We start from the raw sequence: 20,300 nt of genomic DNA on the forward strand, positions 1-20,300 counted from the left end.
CCTACATTTGGGGATTGAGGGATTGGCTTGTAAAGGAGGGTTGTTCTTGGTATGTAATTCAGCAAGTGCTTCTTCTGTGTGTATGCAGCCTGTGTTCTTTGTACCGTTTTCTTCTCTCTACCTATCTGCTTGAGACAGGCCTCCTGGATCTTCGTATTTTCGCTATGCTGAGTCTTCCATGAAGAACAGCTTCGGCCTCAAGTACCTGCACAAGTTCTTCAATATTCCCTTCTTGCAGCTGCAGGTAAGACGAGGAGTTTCCCTGATCTGCTGGGTGGATGGGACAGATTTCGTTGTCTCTGTGGAGGGAATTTGGTATTTGAGGTTTCTTTCGTTGTGAAAAGATCCTGGTACGTTTTTGGTTTCATAACAATTTTTATCACAAAGCTGTGTTAGAACATTGGTGTCTGTGATGTAAACATGTCTCTGCTTGTGAGAGAACTCTGCTCTGCTGTGTTCACAACTGCTTTCCCCTGGAGAAAGGCTCCAGGGTGATGAATAACACTGGCAAGAAAATTGCATCCAGTGGTGTAGTTCACCAAATGTGTGTACATAACATTTTTGACTTGGTCAGAAATGTTATGTACACACATGTGGTGAACTATTTAAATGCTGTTCAATTAAAACTCAGATGAGAAGAGATTTGGTCATGAACTGAACAGTTCAGGGACGACTGAAGACCTTTGTCCTAATAGTAACCAATCTGCTTGAATCCCGTGCTCTGAGATCCAAGTCTTGTATTTCCTTCAGAACTGAGGCTTCTTGGGTGGCAAAGCTGAATGGGCACAGAAGGGTGGAATGCTCAGCTCTGGTCCTTTAAGAGGACCTTTTGGGGTGCGTTTGGGATCAACATCATATGGTTTTTGAGGGTACATATGATTTATATTTGTTTTCTTTTGGATGAAAAAAACCAGGCAGTTGATCTTGATTATCTTTCACCAGTAAGTGAAATGTGTATAGTTATTTTTATACAAACAATTGTATAAACAACTGGTAGCTCAGCTAAGTTGGTGGATGTTACCATGTCCTCAGGCTGCAGAGCAGAAAGAACCAGGATAAGAAAAGTGAATGTATAAAAACCCAGTAAAACAAATAGAACAACAGATTTTTGAGGAGGAAGCTGTAGAGTTACAAACCCAAGTTACTACTCACTGGAGAAGATTGAAATCCACCAGCATGGTGATGGTTAAATATTTGGGTTTATAACCTTGGCTCCTGTGGTAGAGCGATGTCATGCAGAATAATTAGTTCCCAGGTTACTTTTGTTGGTTTTGTAGGTCTCTCCTTTTCTTCTCAAATAGACGTTGATAAGAGAAGATGACGTTAGAACAGGCCTTCTGCAAAATTTGTTTCTGAAAGCTGTTCGTAAGGGTAGTGTTAATAATCAGTGTATGTGATGATTTTCCTAGCCATGGTTAAAAGCAGGAAATACCGAAGCATTTGTAGTATCGGGTTTACTCAGAAGCATTTTTAGCATGAGAGTCTTACAGGAGCTTTCTTCTAAATGTGCTGTGTATAAGTAAACATGAGCTATTAATTCGAGGCTGAAAGCAATTAGGGCACTTAGATAAGGTAATTGGCCCCAAAGCCAGAGAACTTCTTGGATACATCTTGGTCTTCAGGGAAATAGAAAAAACAAATCTGATCTAAACTTTGGCTGTGTAGAGATTCCAGTGACGGTTTAGCAGAGGTGAGGGAGATGGGGTGACCAGCCCACGTTGACTCTCCCCTTTAGTGGGCTCGGGGTAGCACTGTGGGCTTAGTCCGAAAGGTGCCACATAATCAGATTCCTAAATCCTGCATTTTTCATGTGCTGTAATTAAATAACTCAACATTGCAGAAACCAACCTGACAAGACTCCTCGTTACAGTTTAGTTCCCAAGATGTGCAAGGGGAGATTTGGATGGGCACGCGTTAACCGTGCTTGTAAATACGTCTGCTGTGTTCTTTGTACCTCGCCATGGAAGATGGCGGTGGAGGAGGTTGGCCTGTGCCTGTTATTCAAGGAGAGAGGGCTGCTTGGCTTTTCCTTTAAAACAGCAAACTGACTCCTGCAGCGCTGTGCTCATACAGGGGTTGCAGGCAGGTGCTGTTCAGTGCATTCTGGTAAAAATCGCCGCAGAGGAGCCACTGTGGAGGTGCCTTGTTTCATTTCCCTCTGGTGTGCAGGAGATCCCTGACCTTCTGTGCTGGGGCAGGTGACACTGCACACTGGGAGGCTTTTGGTTGCTTTCACCCCGGCTTCAGGGCTGTACGTGATGTGAAACGTCATAGCTCTTTGTGAGCCGCTTGCATTCGTACCGCAGGTTTATCAGAAGGGCGTCGTGCTGCGCCGCAGCAGCTGCTGCTGGGGGGCTGTGGGCGTTTTGCTGCCCCTCTTGCCGTTGGAGTGCAGGGGGAGCCAGGCCTGGGCCTCACTACCAACCAGCGCAGCATGGGGTTGGGATTTGTAGGAAAATCACAGCTAGACTTAACTCCCAAAGGTTCTGCTTCTCCCTTTGGAGAGACTTGCCGGCGACAGGCTCCGGAGAGGAGCCATTGGCCTGGTGCTGTGGGGCAAAGCAGGACTGAGGGAGAGGGCTGCTACCGGGTGCTAGACGCACAGATGGTTTAACTGGTCGCAGTGGGCCCCTCAGGTTTCTCCGTGTTCCTCAGCCTAGCCTCCCGCAGCTCTCGAGGGGAGGAGTTGTTGAGCTGTATGCGAGATCCCTTAGCAGAGCTGGAGTTCGGTGTGTTGGGTTTCAGTTGCACATTCTGTGTTCACCTTACATTCATGCATCTTTCATGAAGAAAGTGGTGGCTGAAACTCATACCCCACCACACCGAGCACGTTCCCTCTAGCAGCCTGGGCTCTTCAATTATTTACCAGCTCCTTTCCAAGGAAAGATTGTCAAACCTGAGAGTACAGTTTAGCACTGTTTAGGTATTGCTGATGGCCCACATAATGTGCAAATGTGATCAGGTCAGCTGGGCCACCGGATGCTGCCCTGCAAGGAGACAAAATTCTGCAGACAGCTGAAATTGCCTTTTCCCAGGAAGCACTTGAAAGTGGCATTCAGCCAAAGCATTGGTCTGGAGCCCATGATTTATTCCCTTCTTTTGGGTCGTGGCTAAAAATAAGCTGTTTCTTTAATATTTTAATACCAGCCTGGTAAAATAGAATTTATTTTTTAAGCGTTTGGAAGTCCATTATTAGTGATGAATTTTTACAAAATTAAATACAACTCTCTCTTAATTAAATCTAAATTCTAAATATAGTGTGATCTGTGAAAACTGGAATAAGTAAAACTGGTATATATCTTACTGCCAGAGTATGAGGAAAGGCAAACTGCTTGTTTAATAACAGCCATTATCCAAGTGCCTAAGGTAAGCACTGGAGAGCATGTCCCTTCTGTCTCTGTTTATTCACCTAATTTGCTCAGCATTTATTTCACTCTTCTTCGGAAACTGAGGACTAAGAAGCAGAAGAATTGCTCTTTTTTTGTCTCATTTCTGCTTACACTTTATGAATAACATAAAAGGATTAAGTATATTGCTTCTAAAATTTTGAATTTATTGAATCTTGAATTCTAAAATCTAGAACCTTAATTCTAAAATCTAGAATTACTTCCAAAATCTTGATTAGTGCTTCTTCTATTTAGTGTAGCCAGTTTAAATATTGTATAGCATGTTTTGCTGAAATTTTGTCTGTATACCACAATATAGGGAATTCGAATTCACTAATGACTTTGTAATTCTTTGTATACATGTTAATTGAAGTCAAGTTTCTATCTGCATAGAGCTCAGGTATATAATGTGTAAAAATTACCTAGCAAAGGAAAGATGGATCACTCCAAGCTGGTAACACAGTGACAAAGGTAAAAAAATGCCTTGGAAGCAGCAAATTAGCTTAAATGATCATAGAAGCTCTTAAATTTCAAGAACGACTGTATCTTCCAGTAAATTAGCATATTGAAATTACACCAACCGCTGTGAATCACATGGTCTGATAATACAAAATAAAAGTTACTTAAGCCTTGAGTGCTGATTTAAGTCATGGTAAGATTGCTGTCAATGAGACTGCTCCGTGGCGGGCCCGAGCTGTGCCCTGCCTGCTGCCGGGACAGAGCGGAGCGGTGTGTTTATGGGGGGCAGATGGGTTACTTGCTCTCTGCTTTTGTACGCTTTCTCAATAGCTCCGAAGTTGTAATGTCTGTGAAACTATTTTGACAACAGTGTATGTGTGTGGAGACTGAACATCATTGCTTTATCCAAATGTTTGGCTTACCACAGGGATTTTATCCTGTAAATTATGTAGTAGGTTGCCTTTTGTGCTGGTTATTCCAGTGGGGTTTTTCTGCAGTGAGCATATGTATTCTCAAACATGGAATGAAAGATTCTCCATGGTTACTGACGCTAAACCTCCAACACGTGTTGTAGTGGAAAGCTTAAATGCACGTGAGGATAAGGCAGTTATAAAAGTGAAAACTGCTGCAGTTTGGAGGAGCGTTTCTCTTCTGTCCCCTCCTGTCAGGGCAGTGTGGCTTGGCAGCCCATGGCACCAGCAGAGCCCGCTTCACCGCGTGCTGCACAGCACCGTGCGTCATCAGACATGCCTGCCACCAGCTGTGCTGCTTCCCGTGCCGGCTGGTACGCAGGCACTGGGAGAGGCAGGAGTGACGCTTTCAGGCACCGAACATCCTGACTTCTGACCCCAGAAGTCGGTGTGTAAGCCGACTCGTGGGCCCCGTGCTGCGAGGCTCCCCAGGAGGCAGGCGGTATGCTGGTGGTGCGAGCCAGGACAGTGCCCGCTGCCTGGCTGCCGGCTGTGTCGGAGCAGAGGGGAAGGGGCTCTGGTGCAGGATGCGTACCGTGGAGCGGGGCAGTGGTCACAGCCAGCTCTAGTCTTGGCCAGGGGATCCAGCATTGTGTTTCTGCAGAAATGGAGGCTGTATTAGCCCCGTGCCCATCGCAGAGCTAGGTCTGCTGGGCAGATGGGTGAGGAGGCTGGGGCTGGATCCGCTGCGGGCGAGCCTTTGGAGATGGCCATGCAGTCTCACTGCAGTGCACGTGAGTTTGATCTCGTTGCCTTCCAGGCTGTCAGGAGGATTGTCCCATGACCATTTGCAGTTGGCTTTGAGCCTTTTAAGACAGCGCTTTCCCTCAGCTGAGGTTTTTGCTTGGAATCTCTTGGAAATGTGGAAGGGGAAGGACTGAATTAAGCTACCCTGTTGTACATCAGAGACACCAACTCACTTTATTGCACACTTGAAATGGACTGGAGAGTCCGACCCCCATCTGTGCAGCAGCCACTGAAGGCAGAGGGGCAGGGACTTCTTCACTGAGTTGGCAGGTTGTGCTCACTCATCTACCCTGACAGCAAAAAGAAGATTATCATGAGGTTTTGCATAAGCTGGGTCCTACTCACAGGGTTACTTCTTTAGCACAGGGGAAAAAAACATCAGAATGGTCTCTGCAGGAGTTGATACTGTTTGTTCTCCAAATGCAGCTGGAGATACTGTGTCTGAAAATCACACATTATTGATTTATGGTTCAGTGTAGGTCGCAGAACAAATTACTTCCTTACGCACAGGCTGTCTGGATCAATATACTTTTGCTACTGCTTCAGCTTCCCTTTGTGCTTCTGCATTTAAGCCGGACACCGTGAGAGGGACCAAAGCTCTTGTTTAATTCATTGCTGTGGGTAGAGTGGTGACAGAAGATCTCGCTGCACCCCATGAGCACCCAGAGATCTGTTACAATGACCCTTCCTGCTCAGACCCAGCTTGTTTTCCTTTCTTCAGAGGGAGACGTTGCTACGGCAGCTGGAGACGAATCAGCTGGATATTGATGCAACTTTGGAGGAGCTGTCAGTGCAGCAAGAGACAGAAGATCAAAACTACGAACTGTATGTCATTGAGCCATCTTTTCTAACTGTTTTGTTGCAGTCTGGGTGCACGTGAATGTTGGGCAGCCCCAGCTATGGTGTGTAGCCTGACTGAAGGGTCCAGTGAGTGACATTTAGGATTTCTTTGGATCTTATAAAATGTCACTTTTAAGTGGCATCACCTGAAGTATAGCATGCACTTGGGGATCCCTGTGAAAGGGTCTGGTTGCTACTGGCACGTGATCTATGGGAGGGCAGTGGAGGTGGAGCTGAGCAGCACCCCTGGAGGGAATGTACGGTGCAGCCTCTAATGCTAAAAAGGGTATTTTCCATCTCTCTACTGCTTAGTACACAAGTTGATTGCTCTTCTTCTGGCTGTTGCACCCCTGTGCATCGTGCACCTTATGACAGGCAGAAAGTAATAGCAACAATATTGTTGTCTTTTATTCCCTTTGAATCCTTCTAGACTCCTCAGTGCATTTCTGATTTGAAACAGTGGCTAGTTCCTGCTGCCATGCTTGTTCAGTGCCCTGTCTGCTTGCTGCTGGAGCGAGCGTTTGCCAGACCTAGCCCTGCAAAGCCAATACATCTGTAGTGCACCGACGGGAATCTCTTCAGTTTTGTTTGTTGTTGACAAATGAGTTCTGTGAATTCTGTCATGGTTTAGGCCCAGCTGGTAGCCAAGCCCCAGGCAGCCGCTCGCTCACTCCCCACGGTGGGATGGGGAGAACAGACAAGGAAAGGCTGGTGGTGGGATGGGGAGAACAGACAAGGAAAGGCTGGTGGTGGGATGGGGAGAACAGACAAGGAAAGGCTGGTGGTGGGATGGGGAGAACAGACAAGGAAAGGCTGGTGGTGGGATGGGGAGAACAGACAAGGAAAGGCTGGTGGTGGGATGGGGAGAACAGACAAGGAAAGGCTGGTGGTGGGATGGGGAGAACAGACAAGGAAAGGCTGGTGGGGCGAGACAGGGACAGGGAGGGAACGCTCAACGGTCCTGGTCATGGGGATCTCCCCCAGCAGCGCAGGGGGATGGGTGTGGGGGTTGGGGTCAGCCCATCACACGTCTCTGCTCCTTCCTCCTCAGGGGAGGATCCTCACACTGTGCCCCTGCTCCAGCGTGGGGTCCCTCCCACGGGAGACAGTCCTCCACCAACTTCTCCCATGTGAGTGCTTCCCACGGAGTGCTGTTCTCCACGAACTGCTTTGGCAAGTCCCTTCTGTGGGATGCAGTCCCTCAGGAGTGGGGCCCCTGCTCCAGCGTGGGCTTCCCACAGAGTCACGGGATTCTTTGGGTGCAGCTGCCTGCTCCGGTGTTGGGCCCCCATGGACCGTGGGTGAATCTCTGCCCCACCATGACCCTCCATGGCTGCAGGGGCACAGCCTGCCCTCTCACCATGGGCTGCCGGCGAACCTCTGCTCCGAGCACCTCCTCCCGTCCTTCTGCACTGATTGCCTTGTTGTTTCTCACAGCCCACTCCTCTCCCTGCTGCAGGTTCCCGAGCAGGTTTTTTTCCCAGCTCTTAACTATGTTACCTCAGAGGGTCTACCACCATCTGATTGCCTCAGCCATGGCCAGAGGCAGGGCTTACTTGGAGCCGAGTCAGCAGCGTCTCACAGGCACCCTTCCTTTAGCCCCTCCCCCACTACCAAAACCCTGCCACACAAACCCAATACAATTCCAGTTGCAAAGCCTTTCTTGCAGTGATGTGCAAGCCAGAAAAGTCAACCCCAGAGTGAACTGAAAAAAGGTTTTTTACAGACAGCTTTATTTGGAAGTTGGAGTTCATGATTATGAAATATTCATGCACAGCCATTTTGACGAGTGTTTTCCAGACCAAGTTTCAAGTTCTGTAACCTCAGTCTGTTTTCCTTTGTGAGCTCTTTGAAATACACCGTATACACCGAGAGCAGCACTGTTTCCAGAGTGTTCCTTTCCTTAGGGACTGGTTAGTCTCCTCGTGCCTTCAGCAATTCTCTTGATGTCCCTACTCAAAGGACTGGGCTGCGTGGGCTGTGCTGTCAGATTGTTTTCCAGGAGTGTTGTTTATACTGCATCAGTGTAATAGAAAGATACTTGAAAGAATCAAGAGTTGGCAGAGCTGTTCCAAACCAGAAGATACTGCTACTCAGTCACCTCTCACCATTACACCAGCTTTAGCATTTGCTGGACCCTTGCACGTGCCAGTTCAGCTCGCAAATCGAGCAGAAAACAATCTTCCTCTGTATCTACTTCTGGGTTACTCTGAGGTGGGCCAGCTCTGAGAAGCGTCTGCTTAACACCAGAACTTAAAGGAGTATTAATGGATAATGATGGATATTAGACTGGGTCATCCCATGAAGTGTAGCTGCAGCAGTGTACACCATTTTATAATATTGCCATGCTTCTGCAGAAATACTGCCCTTACTCAAGAGTGTGATTCGCAATGGGGTAGCATCCAGAATCGCAGGGCCAGGCTGGTCACGTTGCTCTTGGCACTGCACACTCACGGGTCAAAAGGCATCTTGCCTTTTGCAAGCTCCCAAGAGCTTTTGGTGCAGTCGGTGGTGGCTGGCATCACCTCAGCAGAAGCCCCGGAGTCATCTGCCGAACTCCAAAGCCAGATAAACATTTGACTCCCATGTCAATCCCCTGTCTTTTCCAAACCGGCTCGTGAGCACAGAAGAGCGGGAGATGGGGTGTGTGCACCTGAAGATGCTCACTGCCTGGACGGCAGCGTGGCTGCCCTTCTGCGCAGCGTGCTGTAGCAAAGAGTTGCTGCTCAGCTGCTGGGGAGGGTTTGCACTGCAGGTGGGTAATGGCACTATTAGGCTGCATAATTGGCTTCACATAGCCTAAGAAATACCTCAGCAGAGGAGTGGCTGAGATGTTAAAAGCAAGACTGTTCCCTAGGATTCTGGTTTAGCAAACAAGCTGACATTTTTATGCAGCTGGCCAGCTTCTGCTTTCACTTCAGCAACGGCACATTTTATGTCTGTGTACGGAGACCAATGCTCTTTGCTTTCAGAAAATCACGCCTCTTTAAAGAAGAGTCTTTAAAATGTCCCTGGATGCTTCCTGGCTTGAGCCACTGATCCCAAAAGAAAAGCATTGGGCCATGTCATGTCTTAGGACTTTGATCACACTGACTAAAATAGAGTGCTATTTTTGGATTTTTGAGGTTTTTCCCTGCACCCCAGGTAGAAAGAGAGTCTGTTTCAGCAGCACCTCTCTGAAACAGATGAGCTTCAGCCCCCGAGTTGACAAGTATACTCTTCACACGTTCACTTTTTATCCCTGCAGGAGCTTTCCAGGCTCAAGTCCTTTAGCCGAGTCCTGATTTAAAGAAATAACCACACTCGTATGGCAGGGAACCCAGGTTTGAGTAAAGCTCTGTTTCTTAGTAAACAGTTTAGGCTGGTGAAGAGAGCATCTGTGGACACAATGACAGTACATGGTGAGAATTAGAGCTTGCAGTTGTGAGACTGGTCGCAGTGCTCATCACTAGGGCTTGGGAAGGTCCTTGCATCCACGCTTGTCAGATGTCCATCATTTTGGGATTGTCATGTTTGACATGCTCCTGCAGTGGATGTTGAAACGAGCAGCTGGTGCGTTGTGCTCATACGCTCCCCGTGTTCTGTGTGGCACCTGCATCAATGCAGGGTGACCTGGTGACCCTTGGCAGATGTGAAGCCCTTGTGTTGGCTGCTTCAATTTAGACAATACTTGGAGTTCTGCTGTCAGTCAGCGCGAATTGTGCAGCAAGGGGAGGTGTCCCCAGGCTCCTGGGACTGCAGACTGTGGTGTGGCCACTGCAGCACCTCCTCCGAGGCAACTCCTGCTCTCCTGCCATATAATCAGGCTGTGGAGCAAAGCGAGGTGACAGCGCTAGGACATCTTGGATATTTCATTCACCCCCGTGCACATCTAGTAGCTGCTCTGCCACAATGACCGATGCTAAATTTGGATCAGTGAGTGCTGAAAGAGCACAAGAACTCTTCCTCCTGCTGCAGCTGGGTACCCGAGGACAAAATGTCATTGCTCCAAAATGTGGCTCCCGGAGAAAACACGAGGTGGCACACCACGCTGCCTCATCCGCCTTACGTAAGCCGGCCCTGGGCTTTGCCTCCCTGAGACATTTAGATTCTTCCAGCTCCTTTCCTGTGCTCAGCCTCCTCTCTGCCTGCCACACCTCTTGCTCTGATACTTTCTCTGTGGTTTCTCAGATTTTGTTTTCAATGCTGACACATTTCAGCCCTTCTTGAGTTTCTGAATTCTTATTGAACAAACAGCAATGACCTTTTTTTTTATTCTGTTCTGAATTTGTACTTAATTTGCTCAATTTTTCCATCTTTAATTGTACCCTGCTTATCTTCTGTCATGTGGAAAACTTTTTATGTGCACGGTATCTGTTCCCTTGCTGAAGGGTGCACATGAAGAAATAGTTTTTGGGAAATTATGGAAGCTCTTCCTGCATATTCATGTTTTTCAGGAATATGCGGTTAATGGAAACATTTGCAAAAGTTAATGAGCAGATTTAATGTATGGTTTTTATGAGCTTTTACATTTGGCTTCTTTTTTTTCTATTATTACTCTTTTTTTAATATCAAAAGACAAACATTAATTTCAAGGGTTAAGCCATAACTCTCATTGAATTAACTTTTTTTCCCTGTAGGGATTAATAGAAATTAGACAAAAGGAAGAGCTAAGTCATTCCTTGTGAGATATCCCATCTTCTTTCTCACTCAGTTTTGAAAAGCTCCAGGAAGTTGCCATCCATAAACCACTGTGTGATTGTTTGATTTGTAAGCATATGAAGTCCAGCTTCTTCACAGGAATTGTTCATAAGAAATTAATTTTCAGCTCATTTACTCCTTGTGTTTAAGAGCTGTTATGCAAACTGTTAGGCAGACTTTGTAAAACCATATTCAGAGCAGTTGAATTTTGGGTTGTCAGAGATACTGTGTGATCCAAGCTACAACTTGGCAGCAGCAGGACCTGTCCCAGGTTTGCCATGTGACAGAAGTCCTTCCTTTCCCAGCGGTGTCTTACAGCTGACATCTGCTTTGTCAGGGGCTCCTGTATGGCCAGGTGGTACTGTCCAGGTCAGAAGATGATGGACCAGTGGCAGCAGGAGGGCATTTGCACTCTCCTGAGGACTCTTCTGGGAGACACGCTCCCTGCAATAGACAGCTTCAATCACTACAGAGACATTGATTGGGTTTTGGGGGTTTATTTGCTTGTTTGGTTTCTCCGCACTGAGCACAGCTTGCAATTTTGTGAAGACCGTGGTGCTGACTAACACCAACCCTCTCTGGCAGAAGGACCTGCTGCTCGAGCTGTTCTTCGTATCTACAGCTGTGTTGAAGTACAGGTCCACAGTCCACCAGGAAAAGGCTGAATCACCAGTGAGGAAAATAAAACTACTGTTGCTTTATCTTCCCTCTGGCCCAACTTTATCGTTTCTGCTTGCTGTGGATCCCATTGCTGTCAGACAGATCAGGAGCCGGCATGTACTAGATGGGACTCCAGGTCATGTTTTTTGGGGGGGACTGCATTAAGAATTAATTGTAGCTGACCCTATCATCATCGATCTTACTAGAGAAGTGGAGAACATGGAGCGTGTCCCATATCTTCTGGAAGGGGGGTTATCCTGCAGCATCCTTTTTGTGTCAGGTGGAAAACCTGAGGAGCTCTTGGGGAGGGGCTGTAGTCTCCAAAGCCTGGGCAGCAGGACTCAACCCTGCTTGGCAATTGATTTCACATTCAGTGACCTGGACTTAGAGGGGAATCAGGTTCAGTAACTTCAATGAGCTCAAAACAAACGTGAAAATCTAACCCTCAGTAACCCCAGTTAAATTGATGTCACATGGCCAATTAATCTTCATTTTCACAATTAATAAAATGACCTAAAGCATTTCTTGCCACATGAAATACATTTGAAAAATTGATCACAGCATGTTAGAACCAGGAAGCCTCAGACTGCTCCTGTCCTCAGTAGTAAATGAACATGAGTGCTGGCAGTTTTAGGAACTGTGAGGCTAAGAAGTCCTTTTGTGCTTTTTTGTTGTTGTTGTTTAGGAGCAGAACCACAGTAACCTCAGGCCCTGATGAATTTTTGTTCCCACAGAGCATGTTCATCTTTAAAATTGCTTAAAAGTCTTGTGAGCAGGTCCAACTGACGGTGAAGTATTCAGGGGTTTAGAGGATATGGACTTGTTACTTGGTCTGGGATGGGAGGATTGAAAGGCAGACATGGAGCCCACGTGAGCGAGGGCAGATAACCTGTCTGGACTTGCGTGGCACATTTGCTGTTTTCTCAGTCCCAACCAGGTGTACTCGGGTCACAGCATGAGTTCATCTTGTGTGTTAATAGAAGCATAGAATCTCTCACGTTGGAAAAGACCTTGATGATTGTCAAGCCCAGCCGTCAACCCAGCACTGCCAAGTCTACCCCTAAGCACCTCATCCACATGTGTCCTAAATCCCTCCCGGGATGGTGACTCCACCACCTCCCTGGGCAGCCCGTTCCAATGCCTGACAGCCCTTTGTATGAAGAAATTTTCCCTAATATCCAACCTAAACCTCCCCTGGTGCAACTTGACGCTGTTTCTTCTTGTCCTGTCACTTGGGAGAAGAGACCAACTCCCCCTCTCTGCACCCTCCATTCAGGGAGTAGGGAGCAATAATGTCTCCCCTGAGCCTCCTCATCTCCAGGCTGAACACCCCCAGCTCCCTCAGCTGCTCCTCACAGGAATTGTGCTCCAGCTCAGTTGCCCTTTGCTGGACACACTCCAGACCCTCCGTGTTGAATCTGGTCCACTACACCTGGTGTGGACCTGAAGGTTGTTTCACAGTAAGGCTTTGAGTGAGTCCTGTTGCAAAGGGCTGGCAAAAGGATAGAACAAGGAGCACAGTGGCCAGATTGTACAGAATATGAGAAGAAACAGACACGTGGCAGGTTTGGCCTGGTGTGTTCCCAAAACAGCCGCGCTTGTGTGTGTAAAGCCAGAGAAAGCATTCATGCATTATGTAGTATTTTTGAAGTGTGGAGGATGCTTAGACACCTCCACCCTGGAAATTACTGAGAGCTTGCTGGCAGCGTTTTCATGTATGCTCTTTTTCCACCCCCGCCTTTCACGGAAGAAGATATGACTATGAAAGCTCAACAGAGCTGGTTTCTGCAGCCCATGTCAAACCATCTCAGACCATCCTTATTTCCCCGGTGTCATAGCAAGCAGCACAGAGCTTGGCACACATGTCTAGTTGGGGATGAAGGTGATACAAAGCCCACATGCCACAGCTCTCCTTGGTGCTGTGCTGGGGTAAGAACCTGTGTTGTGCTGTCCCCAAATAACCATTCTATTTTTCTACTGAAATAACTTGTTCTTATGTCCTTCACAGAATGTAGGTGAGCAAGGCATGGGAGCAGGTGCAGAAGCAGCCTGCATGTGTGTTAATCTCCAGCCTGGCTGAGCTGCAGGGAAGAATGACACTCGTATTTCAGTTATGAAGCATTTTTTCCCTCCAGCTCTTAAAATTCATGTGTTTCTGCAGGAGAAACAGGTGGCAGTCGCAGCCCTCCATCCCTCTGGAGCTGGCTACTTGCCCAGAACAAAGCCTGTTGTTTCCAAAATGGGCAGCTTTGGTAGTACAAAGTACAGTAGATCTTCAAATACCCCGATATTGTAAAGAGCATCATGCACTTTTTTGGGTCCAGCTTTAAGTACACTTTGAGTTTCATATTCTCTATCCTAAAATGACTATATGCATACTTGAGTGTACTTCATGCAGGACCCTTGTTCCGTAGTCTTCAGTGTACCATCATCTTACCCTACCTGAGTCACCCACTTGCCTTGATGGTGGGACCCAGCATCCTGATCAGAGACTCAGAGTTTTTTAGTGCCATTTTCATGTACTGTTGGTGGTTTAGGTGCTCACATGGGCCGCAGATAGCCCGGCTCAGCCAGGAGCGTGAGCAGAGCTCACATTGGTGTTGTGGATGCTGGATGCAGCAGTGCCCAAGCTTGTAGGCCTTCCAGCCAGGATTGTTGCTGCTGGAAACAGAAACAGGGGTGTGTGTAGACCAGCTGGGATCAATCTCCCTTCATGTTTGGGAGGCAGGGGTCTTTAACCCTGAGTAGGGCTTGGGGGGCAGAGGAAGGAGTACCGCAGAGCAGAGCTGGTCAGCCATCCTGCCTGTGGCTGGCCAGGAGCCCCGAGTCAAAGCTCGGAGGGGAGGGATGACAGAGTTCAGCACTCAGTGCTTCTGATGTGGATCTGCAGAGCCACACGTCCTGTGCAGTCAGGTCTCCTGGATGGCTTTTCAGGCCATAGCATTTCACGTGGGTTTGTGGACAAAGAGCATTCGCGCTGTTGGACAGGGCCTGAACTGCAGGTACCCTGGTTTATCTTTGTGGTTGCCTTGCGTAGCCTGCCTTGAGGGAAGCTGAATTTATTGCATGAATGGTGAGCCCCTCCTTGAGAAAGGAGTGGTGTGCGACTGCTCAGCCCTGCCACGCAGTGACAGAGATGTATTGAATACACTTTTGTGCGCCTTCCAGACAAACCTGATGCAGGCTCCACAGAGCTCAGTGCAAGAGTTAATCTCCTTTATGTTTTCTCTTTGGAGCATGACAAATCCATGCATCACTTTCAGTGGAACACGCTGTCGCACAGCTCACCACAGCTACAGTTCCTCTGGGAAGGAGGATGCTGGAATGGATGCTCTGTTGCATGCTCTGATCTCAGCCCTGTCAGGAGCTTGTGGTGGTGTAGCTATTCTGCTGGGTGGAATAAGCACACAAGCCTTGGCCCGGATCCTGGTGGAAACATCAGTGAGGCTACTACAGTGTGGCACTAATTTGGGAACCTTGACAGCAGCCTTGGGGGACAGCCATGTGACAGCCAGGCTCTGTCCTGCCCCTCTGGGGCAGCTTTGTGTTTGCAGTCTTTAGTCCGGTCTTCTGGAATGAGGGAGGCGAGTCTTTCCTAGCCATTCTCCATTCTCGTGTGGTGAACTTGGAGCAAGAACAATTGTTTCCTAGCCCTTGAGCAGATGAATATTTCCTTTGTACTGTTGAATTTCTTCCCGTTTCTGTTATTCAGGATCATCCAGTTCTTTCTGTATCTTGTCCCTGTCATCCTCTCTGTTGATACTGCCTCCCAATTTGCAGCCTCACGGGCATTTCACTGTGCCACTTCACTGAAATGCTGAAATATATCTCAAAGCTAATCTTTGAGGAACTCTACCAAGGATTTCTCTCCTAGCTAATACTACTGCTTTTTAGTGCTACCCTTTATCTCCACTTTTACCAGTTCCTTAGTTAGGAAGGACTCCTGGTTTTCCAGTTCAAGTAACAGCCTCCTGGGGATGGTTTTCTATAGGGCTCTATACACTGCTGGTCACATAGTTTGTTCCTTTAAAATGTATCTGGTTTGTCCTTAAAATAGGAAATGATGTCTCAGGGAGGTTTAGAGTCTTTTAGCCCCGGCTGTTTGCTTTCTGCTCAGCAGTCATTCCAGTGAAGGTGTCCACCTGGCTCATCTCCATGACAGACAAGGTCGTGCTGTGTATGGGAGAGGAGTCTCTGCTTTGACATGCTTGTTGTCTGCAGCACAACCGTGTCTGTCTTGCAGAAGCACTTGAACCCAGAGCCTCTGTGCACAAGTTCATCAGGCTAATGGAGTAAGAGGTGGGACTGTAACCTGTGCTAGATTTTATACATGCTACTTTACTTCGGGCGTCCTCTTTATCTCTCTCAGATGTGCTGCATGTAGCAGACCTTATTTTGAGATCATTTCATAGTAAGAGTCTGTCTTTCTGTTAGTGTTTCTTTGCATACAGTTTGTGAAAAGGATGCTGGCCAAATGGGCTGCAGAAGGAGGCTGCAGCAGGATCAGGCTTGGATTCCTTTTTGGAAAGGATCAAGTATTTCACCCTCTGTAGTGGTACAGGCTTTAATGCTCTTCTGGTCAAGAATCCAGCCAGGACCACAACTTGCTTCAGAGCTGCTGCTGCTTGGTTTCACTGCCTCCCACACAGAGAGGGAGTGTGTGCAGGGGGAGAGACTGCCTGGATATCTGCACATTGCAAGAAGTATAATTGCAATCCATCCTCTGTGAGCCCTCTGGATAGCTCTTTTCTTTTGACATTTAAGGATTCTCCTCTCAAATGCATTCTTGGCTGGAAGAAGAGGATTTTACAGCATCTGAGTTTTCTTGAACACTCTGATCTCTTCTGCACAGTCTAAAAATGTGCCATTCCTGTAGCACTTACCTTAGAGACATATGTCCAAGAATGGAATTAAGGTTGTGTTTCAAGCCCTGGCATGTTGTTATAGTCTGTCTGTTTGGGGAGTTCCCATCAGCGTTTCAAATATAGATTTCAGCCTGCAGTGCAAAGTAGGTTGGGATTCTCCCCACCTCGATGCAGCTTGGGTGAGTTTAGCTAACGCATCACTGAAAGCAGACCCATACCCTCCCAGCTCAGCACGTAGCTAAAGCAGCCCAGCGCGTGCTCGGTGCTCTGTTGAGCATGTTTTCTCTATTCCTTATATTTGCAATTTATCTTCCCTCCAGTTTCCTTGAAATGATGGAAGCCCGAAGTCGAGGACACATGTCGCCACTAACAACTAACGGGCAAAGCCCTTCCTCTGGCTCCCAGTCACCCATAGTACCTCCAAGCTCCACGTCAACGGGCAGCTCCAGCCCTGGCACCCCACAGCCGCTGCAGCCGCTTTCCACAAGCTCCACCGTCTCTCCTGAACCCCCCCCATCTTTTTCTCCAGTGCCTGCACCTGAAGCCCAGCAGCCACACGCGCATCCACCAGCTACAGCCTCCCCAGCACCTCCAGCCGCAGTCCCACCACCAAAGCGCAGCATTATTTCACGCCTGTTTGGGACGTCTCCCGTGTCAGACCCCTCTCCTCCCCAGCCAGGTAGGTGCCGCAGTACAGTGGGGTGCACCTCTCTGCGTTTCATTTTTTCCCTGCAGGAGGCTGAGCAGACAAGTGTCTGAAGAGCACAGCCCCTCTGTGCGTGCAGCGTGTATCCAAGGAGAGCTGCGCTGTCATTCTCTATTTATTCTCCTGATGATTTGTTTCTGTGCTTGACTTGGGTGAGGACCATGTCCAGCCAGCTGGGTGCTGGCTCTGGGTGCTGGCTGTAGCTGCCTCAGGAGGAAGGTACTGAACGCACATGGAACGCTAATAAAATAACTGTCAGCTTCTTAGCAGGGGCACATATGCCTCGTGAATAGCAAGAAAAATGGTTAGAGAAGCTATTTGGAGCTCTCTCTTCACAAAAGTCTGGCAGCTCCAAGGGGCTCCTCTGTGTTAACAGCGAGCAGCGGAGTGCTCGTTTTAAAGGTTATTCAGCTAGAAATGATCACGTAAGTCCAGGCTCTGCAGCGGATTCCCCTGCGGGGAAATATGCTCCTTCAGAGACGGTCTGAGGAGGAGGGCAGCCCGCCTTGACTTCTCCTTAGTGCTAGTGCACAATGGAGCAGAGTAGCACAGTGTTCAGTGCAAACCTCAGCCAGATGAAGTTCAGGGCAGAGGCATTGAGCATTTTGTTTTATGTACTTTTACTGATCTGGACCTTAATTTGCCTGTCGCATGCTCTTTGTTTGTAAAACTAACTGGAGCTGCAGAGCTGGCATTGCCTAAAAATCATTAGCATGACATGGTTTGAATCACCCTTTGGAAATACCTTCCCTCAAGCTGTCAATCTCTAAAGCTCGCAGTACTCTCGAGACACCCACAGAAGGAAAGGAGGAGGTGCTGGAAACACGGTTTGCCGTTTCAGGCGTTGATATCTTTCAGTTTTAAATTTGCACACAGTGTTCTGCATCCTAAATCTGTTACCAGGTATGACACAGTCCACCCATTTCAGTTTGTTGATGACTTTTCCTACCGACAAACGAAGAGAACCAAATGGTAGAAATCCCTTGTCAATAAAAACAACCTTGTCATATTGATATGTAGAAAAAAAGACATATCACCAGTATTATAATCTTTGGGTTTGGGTTTTTTTTCTTTTTCCTTTTTTTTTTTTTTTTTAGATCTATCACATAGCTTGAGAACTGTGTGAGGCTTGTGGCCTGCAGTCCTGGTATCCCAAGGGTGCTTTTTAGTAGGGTTAGAAAAGGCAGCTAAGAAAAGCTGACCTGTCAGTGTTACTAGGCTTATGTAGCGTGCCTAATGCCTGCACCTCTGCTGGAACATATCTAGGGACTAGCTGCTTAGAGCTGACAAATCACTGTCACAAAGTAATCTTGTCTTTTATGGGAGCTGCTATTTAAGCTTTCCCTTGAAGTCTTGCAGTAGTAATTCGCTTGGCTGTGTTTTTGATTCCACCAACGCTACTCTGTGGCATTAATAACAGTGTTATTTGTATGCAAAAGTGATCTGAAAGCTGTACTAGCAGCCTAAAATCTAGAAAACAATATACAAATCTTGTTCACCCAAAAGAATAGAGCCTAGATGTGAAGTGCAGACCAGGCAGAAGAAAAGGTTGAATGTTAGAAATTCTGCAAAGGTTAGCCACTTTGGGGCTCTTGGTTATGGTGATTTCATGAGATTTCATCCTGATACTTTGAAGATGGATAACGGTGTCTCTACACATAAGCTGTACTGAAGCAAGTCTCTATTTGTGGTGGCTCTTGAGCTTTGGTTACACAGGGTGTCTAAAAGCACAGTGTGAAAAGCCCTGCCTTTGACAGTTACAGTTGAAAAAGCAAGAGGAGGTGAGTGAGTAACTGAACAGTCCGGAAACGGTAAGAGAATAACGAAGGGACATCACACAGGAGCAGTCCACACAACATGGGTATAAAATCTGGCAGTGGCGGAGTCAGTCACAGTGTTCACCGTAGAGCAGAGTCAGCTACCGTGCCAGAGAGGGCCTGGTGCATTCTGTGAGTGCCTTCGTGCAAGGTGCTGGGCTGATTTGAGTATCCTGTTCCTAACCTTCGTCTTCCCTTGCTGTGTAGCCAAGGTGTGGCTGATGCCACTCTGGGCAGGACAGATCTGTAAAAGGCCAAGTTCTGTCTGGCTTGTGGTGAGCCCTGTGCTTTACGACTACCGTTGCTAACGCAGATCCTGCTGCTGCCACTCCCCCACCCCACCCTGAAGCCCCTGCGAAAGTACAGAGCGTGGAGGACTTTGTTCCTGATGACAGCCTGGACCACAGCTTTCTAGAAGATCCAGCCCCACAGAAGGACAAAGGGAAACCGCGGGCGAAACACTGTGTGGATAGTGAAAGGTAAGGAGAGGAGGGAGGGTGAGACGGGGACATACCTGGATGTGCAGCCTGAGTGATGAGTAAGGCCTGGCTAACCTGTTGCAATTGTTCAAGCCTTTCTGGCTGGGGTACAGTCACTCCTAGTATTCGCTGTCTCCCACGTAACACACACTGCTCCCTGGGAATGAGGAACAGCAGTAAAAGCCAGTTACCACCTTCCTGGTTTTGCTGTCCTGCTCTCATTCATGCTCAGTGTTAGGCCACTGGGTTGCTTTGGTTCAGGAGGGGATTTTTCTTCTGACCAAATGTGCTGAAACGTTTGAGATATTTTCCTTCTGGAACACAGTGCACTTAGCAGGGGTATTATGTTTTGCCTAATTAATATTTTCCCACTAGAGAGGCCCAAAGCATGGCCAAGCTCCTTTGTGGCCTGGTACTGCATTCCTGAGGCATTATAATGCGGGCTGTGTTTGTTGAAGGACATTTGGGGCACTCCGTGGCTCAGTGGGATTCTGAAAGGAAGGATGGAGAGGGTTGTGCTCCCTTGGGAGTGTCACTGCAGATTCCAGAAAAGTCTTAGGGGGTGCCTTTCTCTTTCTCTCTCCATTTCTAATGTTCCTTCCTAGCATTTTCTCTCTCTGAATTAGAGAGAGAGGAATTTGATGGATGGACTGTTCGATGGATAAGGAATTGGCTGGATGGTTACGTCCAGAGAGTAGTGGTCAATGGCTCAATGTCCATATGGAGATCAGTGGTGTCCTTGGGGGGCTCTGCTGGGATCAGTACTGGCCATTCAGACAGTGGGATTGAGTGCACTCTCAGCAAGTTTGCCGATGACCCCAGGCTGAGTGGTGCAGTGACACGCCTGAGGGACAGGATGCCATCCAGAGGGACCTGAACAAGTGCAAGAACTGGGCCCTTGGGAACCTTCTGAGGTTCAAAAAGGCCAAGTGCAGAGTCCTGCACCTGGGTAGGGGCAACCACCAGCACCAATACAGTCTGGTGGTGAAGGGATTGAGAGCAGCCCTGCTGAGAAGGACTTGGGGGTGCTGATGGATGAAGGGACAAGGGAGAGGATTCTGACCCCTCTACTCCGCTTTGGTGAGACCCTCACCTTCAGTTCTGCCTCCAGCTGTGGGGCCCCCAACATAAGGAGGACACGGAGCTGTTGGAGCGAGTCCAGAGGAGGCCACAGAGATTCTCCGAGGGCTG

The 20,300-nt window shown here is 47.9% G+C and overlaps 1 protein-coding gene across 1 annotated transcript in view; it reads left to right on the forward strand.

The window, feature by feature from the left end:
• Positions 1 to 20,300, forward strand: part of RABL6 (RAB, member RAS oncogene family-like 6) — a 57,667-nt gene that overhangs the window by 23,074 nt on the left and 14,293 nt on the right. Inside the window, exons 7-10 of the mRNA XM_010154295.1 lie at positions 139 to 244; positions 5,784 to 5,887; positions 16,428 to 16,786; positions 18,944 to 19,109. Of these exons, the coding sequence (XP_010152597.1) occupies positions 139 to 244; positions 5,784 to 5,887; positions 16,428 to 16,786; positions 18,944 to 19,109 (735 nt within the window). The remainder of the gene's footprint in view (positions 1 to 138; positions 245 to 5,783; positions 5,888 to 16,427; positions 16,787 to 18,943; positions 19,110 to 20,300) is intronic.

Source organism: Eurypyga helias, unplaced genomic scaffold, assembly GCF_000690775.1.
Source record: "Eurypyga helias isolate BGI_N326 unplaced genomic scaffold, ASM69077v1 scaffold4406, whole genome shotgun sequence".
Classification (NCBI taxonomy): domain Eukaryota; kingdom Metazoa; phylum Chordata; class Aves; order Eurypygiformes; family Eurypygidae; genus Eurypyga; species Eurypyga helias.